Source organism: Mercenaria mercenaria, chromosome 8, assembly GCF_021730395.1.
Source record: "Mercenaria mercenaria strain notata chromosome 8, MADL_Memer_1, whole genome shotgun sequence".
Lineage (NCBI taxonomy): Eukaryota > Metazoa > Mollusca > Bivalvia > Venerida > Veneridae > Mercenaria > Mercenaria mercenaria.
In genome coordinates this window covers 25338902-25347675 of record NC_069368.1, presented here as the reverse complement: position 1 = coordinate 25347675, position 8774 = coordinate 25338902, and the positions used below count along the sequence as shown (strand labels likewise).

Genomic DNA, 8774 nt, shown 5'->3' with positions numbered 1-8774 from the left:
CAACATAAAAGCATGCTCTGACAAGAACTATAAATCCAATAAGATGTTGCATCGGGTGATCTCCATCAAGGTGATCGTCTGTCAGACATCTGTCTTATCATGTATTTTCGTTTTACAATTTCATTCTTTGTTCTGTCGCATTTAACAATACATAAAATCAGTTATAACATATACTGAATACATACTGTACAAGAAATTTTGACCAAATGAATTATTATGCGTACGTTACAAAACTTCTCTCAGACATATTTTTAGATATGACACCTGTCCATCCCCGTAAACACTACTAACCGAATTATGAAGCTTATCAAAACTTGGAATTTTTGAAGAACATTGCATTAGGAGTCATTGAAAACTTTCAGGGAAACTCAGCATTTAAAAGCTAGCAAGCTGATTTGTTTTAATGAAATGTCACACATAAATACAGAGCTTTATGGCTGGAGGTTTTACAAAGTACTTCAGGGCCTTTTAACTGTTCCATAAACAAATCGAATAAGACGGATTTGAGATTTGGTACATAATTTGATATATTAAGAAAGACTGTTATGGAAAATAATTCTTGTTTGAGTGACTGCGATGATGTTTCTAAAAACGGCATTCCTTCTTCGGAATATATTTACGTTGTATTAACGGCTGTAACGTCAGGGTTGTCGATATTTGGCGGAACGTGCATTTGTGTTTTATATTTTACTTTCAAAGACCTCCGTTCACCAGGGCGACAACTGTTACTATTTTTAGCATTTTCGGACGCCATGTTGGCTCTTGGAAATCTTTTAGGGATCATTTGGCACTTGTACAGTGATTCGTCTGTCATAAACAGAAGTGAAGCATACTGTGATTTTCAAAGTGCAATGACTATTTATTTCAGTATGACGTCATTTGCATGGACCGTTACCATGGGAGCAAGTTTGTTCGCCACCGTAGTGCTAAACAAGCAAAGTTTTACTGTGACTTATATGAAATTATTTCATATTCTAGCATGGATACCAGCCGGTACCGAACATTTACTTATATATTTGTGTGTTTATCGAGAAAATGTACGTAATTACAAGAATGAAGTATGACAATATATTACTTTTACTGTATCTAATAATTATATATATTATGTAATGGTTAAACATTGTATAATATCTATAATAACATGAATATAGTGTATATGTTGAGATGATCTAGATAGATTAAGCTTCAAGCTAGACAACTATACTCCCAGTATAAAATTTCTGTCAAAATGATAAAGTTGCAGGTAGAGATTAAATGTTCAAACATAACTAAAACCTTGCAATCTGTTGGTAAAATGATAAAATTGTTTCTGAAACTATGAGCAACTCATCATTCACAATAAAAATGCATAGGGACTTTTTTACAGTTTAGATTATTAATCTCTTTAACATATACAATCTCATTTACATATACCATCTTTGCGAAAACAATTCATGATTTAAATAGCTAAAACTTGAATTTATGTCATTATTATTATTATTATTTACCAGATTTTTATAGCGCTCTTTTCATCTATAAAATAAACGTTCAAAAGCGCTGTACAAACTACATATCACAGAATGATATGGACATACAATACAACACAAAAAAAAATATAAAAACAATAAAAGGTATTTAGCCTGAATCAGGTTTTACTCTACATTTTAATTGTACTAGATATTTTAAAGAACAATTAACAATAGGAAATGATTTCCATTGCAAAGCTTGTTTTCCAGTGCAAAGTGAGTTTCAATAGACCTTGAAGAAAAAGTGTGTTTTCAATGATTGTTTGAAAGCATCCAAGCTTTTAGCGCCTCTAATGGTAGTCGGAAGAGCATTCCATAACTTCGGTGAAGCTGATGAAAAACTACGATCACCGTACTTCACAGTTTTGCTTTTAGGAACAACTAGTTGTTTTGAGTTGTTCTTGGATCTCAAATTTCTTGCTGGCTGTTAGAGTTCCAGCAAGTCTTTAACATAGATCGGTGATTGGTCATGCAACGCTTTAACATAGATCGGTGATTGGTCATGCAACGCTCATTAGCCCCTACTGAGTTTTTTTTACAACATTTAAGAAACATAATCAAAGAATACAGACGCATTCAGAAATTTAAATCGATATTTGCTTTATCCTTTTTGACATACAATTTATAAATAAATAAATAAATAAATATTTTTACATAATTCATCAGAAGTTCAAATGCCAGGCTGCTTAATATCATGTTTGGTGTTACTTCAAAGTTTAATATTAACTGCGTTCTTAGTCTTTAATGTCTTTAATACCTTTTGTCAGTGAATGTTTCTCATTGCAGAGTTGGTGCAGCCGTTCTGCGCACGCGCGGAATTATTATCAAATGGAACGCACGGCAAAAATACTCATTTTTTTGCATGTCCGCACGCATTTAGTGTATAATGTGCATAATATACTGACTAAAGGTTAGGGTTAGAATCACCATGGTTACAAAATATATACATTTAAGGTATTTTTGTTCTAATTTAGTTAATCCGGTATATACCGGTGTCGGTAATATATCACGGGCGCAACAACTCTGTATTTAGTCACAGCCTTTGTCTGTATTTTCTTGTCTGCTTGCCAGACAAGCAGCTTCCTACTTTAGGTATATTGGTTTCTTATCACAACAGGTTATTGCACTTCCACCGAGTTCAAACATAATCTATTTTTGAAGTACGCCTTCAAGTGCACGGGATTTTCATGATAACCATCCGGTCACTTATTGTAGCCATAGTAACATGCAAATTTTTCAAATAGAAGTAAAACGATACTGTCCGCGCACATTTCTTACTTGATGTATGTTGCTTTTTTTCTCGCCAAAGGTATTTATTCCACTATAGCTGTGTTCATTTATAGAGCAAGGTTTTACTAGAACAATTATAAATTTTAAAATCCGTGCAAAATTTACAGGTAGATTTGTCAAATTGACTTAAGCCAATATTTTTTTCCTGTTAAACTTTGATGCCCCAAGATACGTTTGATTAAATATTGGCATTTGTAAAATTAGATTTTTATACGCATGTTTGAAGAAAAACCCGGAAGTTTCATGTAATGGCCATGTCCATCCATCCGTCCAACAACAATTTCGTTTCCGGATTCTAAGTCAGAAAGTATAAAAGCTACAGCAAACAGTTAGCAACTTTACAGCAAGACTTAACACTACTTGAGGAAGATCCCTGTTGTTTTTGGATCGATTGGGTCCGTCGCTCAATGGTGAAGGCCTTAGTGAATTTACTAAACGGTACCATTTTTCGTTTCTGGCCATTAAGTCTAAAAGTTTTATAGCTACATCTCAAGGTCACACTGACCTGGAAACTGAAAATTGTTTCGGGACTCTAATATGTTAAAATCCACGACTTTCAAACATCAAATAATAAGTGAGTACAACTCCATTAATTTTTTGGTCAGTGGCATAAAGGTCAAGGTTACAGGAATCTGAATAGATTTCGGGTATTTTTTTTTTTTAGATTCCGTGTTTTAAATCACAAAGTATATAAGAAACAGCATTCAAATTTTACTTGATGACTTAGCACCACTTTAGAAGGACTTTAGAAAGACTTTCTTTTTGACTTTCTGTTAAGTTTCTTGAAATTGTGTCTTAGTAAACTTCATCCACTTGATGCAATCCCTCCTAAAATTCCCACATCATACCTCAAAATGAAATGTTGAGTTAAATACCCATTTTACCTTATATATAATACCTTATGCATAGTTAAGGTGCTTCGCAAAAAAAAGTAAATGAGAAATACAGCATTTACTTTGCTTTTAAAGTTACTATTCATAGTGACAACTTGGATGTTTGCTATCTAGATGTTTTATTGAAATAATATTGCAAAAGGCACAGTACTTGGTGTATTTACATAAGTTAAGACCATACTTTGTTTCTGCATTTTAATTTTAGCTATTTAATAAACTGTCTTGTTAAAGCTCTGAAAGATGCTGAAAAAAGATTGACTGGATAAATATGATAGGCCTCTATTCTAATGCTTAAAATCATGTTTATTTTAGACAATAAACTCCAGCTTTGTGTTCTACAATATAATGATGCTTTATAAGTTTCAATATTATATCTTTAACAGGTATCATCACAATAATTGCTCTCGGCATGAATGTACTAGGCACGGACACTACACTCGAGCAAGCAAGCTGGTGCTGGATTGATACCAGAGTCCCTAATGTATTGTTATGGCAGTTTATTACGGGGAAATGTTTCGAAATCGTAGCTTACGTAACAACAGTCGTATTGTACACGGCCATCAAGATCTTCCTCGCAAGACAGGTAACTTTTTATTTCCAATTTTAACGACTTAATGAAAAATGTACTCGTACCTTCTATAAATGGCCTGTCCATATGTGGTACAATATGACCGGTCTATTTTGGCGTGCTCAAGTCAAAACTTTAAAAAAGAAATATCTAATTGAAAATTATTTCTGATGTCATGACTAATAACGATGATATATTTCTATTCTCTTTCATTAATTGACATAAAGGCATACTTCTCATCATATAATTATTTCACTTAATTTGAACAAAAAGGCAAAGAAGAAAATAGGAAGAGTAAGCTCGAGGCGTACGAGGAGAGATGTTATTGCTGAGGCCAACAGGAAACTTACCTTTGTGCCTCTGGTCTTCATCGTATGCAGAATATGGGGGACAGTCCGGTTTCTTATTGGAAATTTTGCACACGACATTGTGAATGAACCATCTGTAACATGGATTAATCCACTGCAGGTATCTACTTAGTAATAAAATAATCAGTAGCTGGTTATATCTTAACAGAAACAGGTCAAAACTGTAATTCTTATAGCATTTGTTTAAGATACCAAATTAGCCTGATAGCCTATGGCTATCATTTGTGCAGTTTTGATTTCTTACATGTAGATAATACTTTTTAATTCATTTGATTGCATTCTGTCAATTAGTCCTAAAGAAGACGCCTTTGGAAGAAATGTAAACGGACGGACGGACAAACAGACGGACGGACGGACGGACGGACAGGCTGATGACGTGTACCACATGATACAAATAGCTAATACTAGTCCTTCGGACCCATGTGTACTAATTAATGATCAAATAGAAACTGCAAGATTACCGTGAACTGAACATGATTTTAGACAGTGACACATGTCAGTCATAACTCATAACAAAGCTGATTTTAATTAAGCTTCCTTGTTGATGGATACTCGATATCAAACTGTATACGCCAATCTGATTTTATTTCTATTCAAAAACATAAAATGAAAAAGGAAATCTCAATCACATACTATAAAACGTTTTTCGTCTTCTTTATTTCTATCTAAGGGAATTGGTGACAGTGTCCAAGGTTTTGCAAACTTTGTTATATATTGCTTTTCTACGCGATCTATTCGCCGACGGATGTTTCCTTGTTCAAACAAAGTAGGAGACATCACTGTATACGGTACTGACAACAATACAGTAAGGGGAGTTAAGAAGAATGCAGTAGGCCCTTGCAGCATAAAACCAGAAACAACAACAGTCTCTGCCGATTTATACAAAAGCAAAGTATCTTCAGATAAATCTCCGCAACGAATTAATACAAAATATTCAAAGTATGAATCAACATTCAATGAAAAAGACACAACTACGACACAAGAAGACACTGCGGTAAAATATTCTGAAGTATTTTCATTACATGCGGTCCAGTCTGGAGTGACATTAGTGACACCAATGGAAACGGCACTGTCTACATCTGGAGTGGAAGCTGGAGAAGTGAATACGTCTTGTTTTGAAAATGAGACCAACAATAATTCAGTAGAACGACAAGAAACAAAAGAAATGTAGCTTTCTACTAAAATCACTATTGTAAGATTTTAAGTAAATGTGATACATATGAAAACCCGGCTTATCTAGGCAAAAGGAGGTACTCGCAAAATGAGAGCATATATACATAGACATACATATAAGAGGAAGAATAAACCAAGTGTGTGGTGCCAGATATAAATATTGAAAACAAAATAACTCTGTTGGGGTGCTTTCTTTTTTCCTGCAAAAATTCTTTCATATTCTATGACAATGAGTGTACCCGAAAAAGGCGAGACATAGTCTGCTCCTGAAAAATTGCGATAAAAGATAAAAATCATCTGGAGATAAAACGGTGTGCAAAAAGCGACAAAAAGCAAGCCTTATGGTGAGCCTGTTACGCGCATATCATTACAGGTATCTAATTCTTACCACGGACACTCAAGTCGAATATTCTACATAATAACTAAATCAGGATCTTCTCAGCCCGAGGCTAGATGGCCTGGATGGAAGCATGCATTTCTATTACCGTCAATAACAATGTTCGATCGAACCGAGCCTGCAATTTGTGCATTCATGTCACGTTAGACGACCTGTTTCTTTTCTTTTCTGCTTCAGCTCCCACCACCCACAACCACCCCTGCCGTAAATTAATGTCCTCTTCTGTGGCTCAGTTTGAGGCGTGTGATTCCAGTTACGGTTGCGTTTGGTGTACTTTATGCTTCAAGTCATTTTACCTTTTCAGTTTGAAAACTATCTGTTTAATTACTTAAAGAATAATAAGTATCTGTTTTGAACCGGTGGTGCGATACATACACATTCCGTTTCTTTTAAGATTTTTAAAGATATCTTTGCTATAAACGAATCATTTAAATATAAATGTTTTCCAACACGTCTGAATTATATTATTTATTTATTTTTGTTACATGATATACCTAAATATTTAACAGCGAATCATTTTATACGTCCGTTTTGAAAAAAAAATGGACGTATTATGGTACGGCGATGTCCGTCCGACCGTTCAAGACGTTAAGTCAGAAAGTATAGCAGCTACAGCTTTTAAACTCTACAGGATGACTAAACACCACTTGAGGAGATCCCCTATTGTTTTTTGTTCAAATGTTGTGTTATGACCCGTAAGGCGGAACTCTTGTTATATGAAATAATTACTGACAGAAATGATCAAATGCATGGGGTGATCTTAAATAGTTTATATGTCCACTAATTTTTTATTCTAAATCAGCCATCAGATTACGTAGAATACTCAGAATACAGAATATAATGAAAACAAGCTAAAGATCAAATCAAATATAAACTGGTTTAATTGGCTGATTGGTCGTTGCTTGCTTTTTACTGCTTTCTGGGTATATACTTATTTGCTTGCCTAGACGATTTTATTGTTTACAATATAAGACTTTCTTCTATTTGAGGGTCATCAAGACGTTGACATTAAGAAACAAGATAAATATATTTCAATTAGTTTCAAAGCTGCATCTGCTGCTGATCGTAGGTTCAAAATGATTTTATAATGACTTTAAAATAAAGATGTCTGTGACTGATTCTCTTTTGGTCTATTCATGAGAGGTAATGACATGTGCAACGACCCTCACATCCCCTTGCACCGGTTTAAACGGCAACTATAATTTAGAGCCGTTGAATGGAAGGAAAAGAAACTTGACAACTAAACTAAATTTATAGGAGCTTTTTCAGTGTTTTGCTTCTCATATCATAGCCATCTTTTTACATTATTAAATTATCTTTGTTAGTTACAAGCAGTGTGTTTAATAGAATATTCAAACATACGCATGTACTGATCGGGTCGAAGCATTTCTCTCCAGTTAGTGTAAGCAGGAGGCTATCTTATACAGTGAGAAGAAATTCGTGCTTTTGACCGTTTGCCCTCTGTGAAACGAAGGCAACTTCCTGCATGAAAGTAAGTAGATACTAAAGTTTCGAAAGCTGAAGGTTGTAAGATTTTTTTAAAGAACAAGGTCAGTAATTCGTAAAAAAAAAAATGCTTCAGTGGTGAATTCGAAAGAAGTTCAAAGAAAATATATCCTAATTAAGGTTTTCTTTTTTTCTCATTTTCGCGTAGAACGGATTGTTTAACCATATTGTTTCACTGCTAGAATGCTTAATGCATGAAATGAGACTGTTTCATGGATATATTTCAGTGTTGGGAAGTTTTATAATCGAAAAGAGCAATGTTCTCTAAAGATATGTAAAACACATCTGAATTTGTCGTAATTTAATTCAAACAAAGAATTATTTAAATTAGTGACTTTAACCTTATTTGGTCAATGGAAGAATAAGTCCACTCGGAAAATTCTGCACATAAATGAAAAAGCGCAGTGTTCTGGAATGTCTGGAGCGTGTGCAGACTGTATAAGGACTGGCGTAACTTTTCAAGACTCAATATGTCAGTGTTGTTATATTCTCTTGTCCTTTTGGACCTAAGAGTCCGCTTAAAATGTCTATTTAATTATTATAGTCTATTATTATTTTACATGGTTGCATTCTATGCTTCAAAATATCTTCTTGCAGATTTAATCAAAACTATCTAATGGTAAGTGTCATATATTAATTACCATATATTACAGAACAAACAGAACAGCAAAGTGATAAGTAATTACAACAGTGGAAAATATATGTCTTGGTTCCTTTCTACTCTATAAAAGATCTCAAAATGGATGAGTATCAAAGCAAAACAACGTACAATTTCATTCCTTTGACCACAATTAGAATAATAGTCTTGAATTTTTAGAACAGGATTACATGTAGTCATGGAAATGGCCTAACTAATCAAAAAGTAATTAATGGGTGTTAACCTTAATTATTGCTAACTACTTGTCATCACACACATGAATTGTATCAAGTATTTACACTTTAAAATATTTGCTGCTCTGCACGTTTAGCTCTTTAACAAGAGGGTCACGATGGGCCTTGATCGCTCATCTGAGTTTCAGATCTTGAACAGGACCATAATATGCTCACAGAGATGCTACAGAAGGTCCATTCAGC

At 34.1% G+C, this 8774-nt stretch overlaps 1 protein-coding gene across 1 annotated transcript; it reads left to right on the top strand.

The window, feature by feature from the left end:
- Positions 1-420: 420 nt before the first annotated feature.
- LOC123565813 (G-protein coupled receptor 157-like) lies at positions 421-6990 on the top strand. Its single transcript, XM_045359596.2, has 5 exons — positions 421-1058; positions 3460-3481; positions 4072-4271; positions 4530-4724; positions 5295-6990. The coding sequence occupies exons 1-5, from the start codon at positions 546-548 to the stop codon at positions 5793-5795; spliced, it is 1431 nt and encodes a 476-aa protein (XP_045215531.2). The 5' UTR covers positions 421-545; the 3' UTR covers positions 5796-6990.
- The last annotated feature ends 1784 nt before the right edge of the window (positions 6991-8774 follow it).

What these genes read in the sequence shown, in the direction of transcription:
- LOC123565813 (XM_045359596.2), top strand. Translation starts at nt 546, where the DNA reads ATGGAAAATAATTCTTGTTTGAGTGACTGCGATGATGTTTCTAAAAAC. An exon ending in TCCGTGTTTTAAATCACAAA is followed by an intron (nt 3,482 to 4,071) that starts GTATATAAGAAA and finishes TATCTTTAACAG; the next exon opens with GTATCATCACAATAATTGCT. An exon ending in CATGGATTAATCCACTGCAG is followed by an intron (nt 4,725 to 5,294) that starts GTATCTACTTAG and finishes TTTCTATCTAAG; the next exon opens with GGAATTGGTGACAGTGTCCA.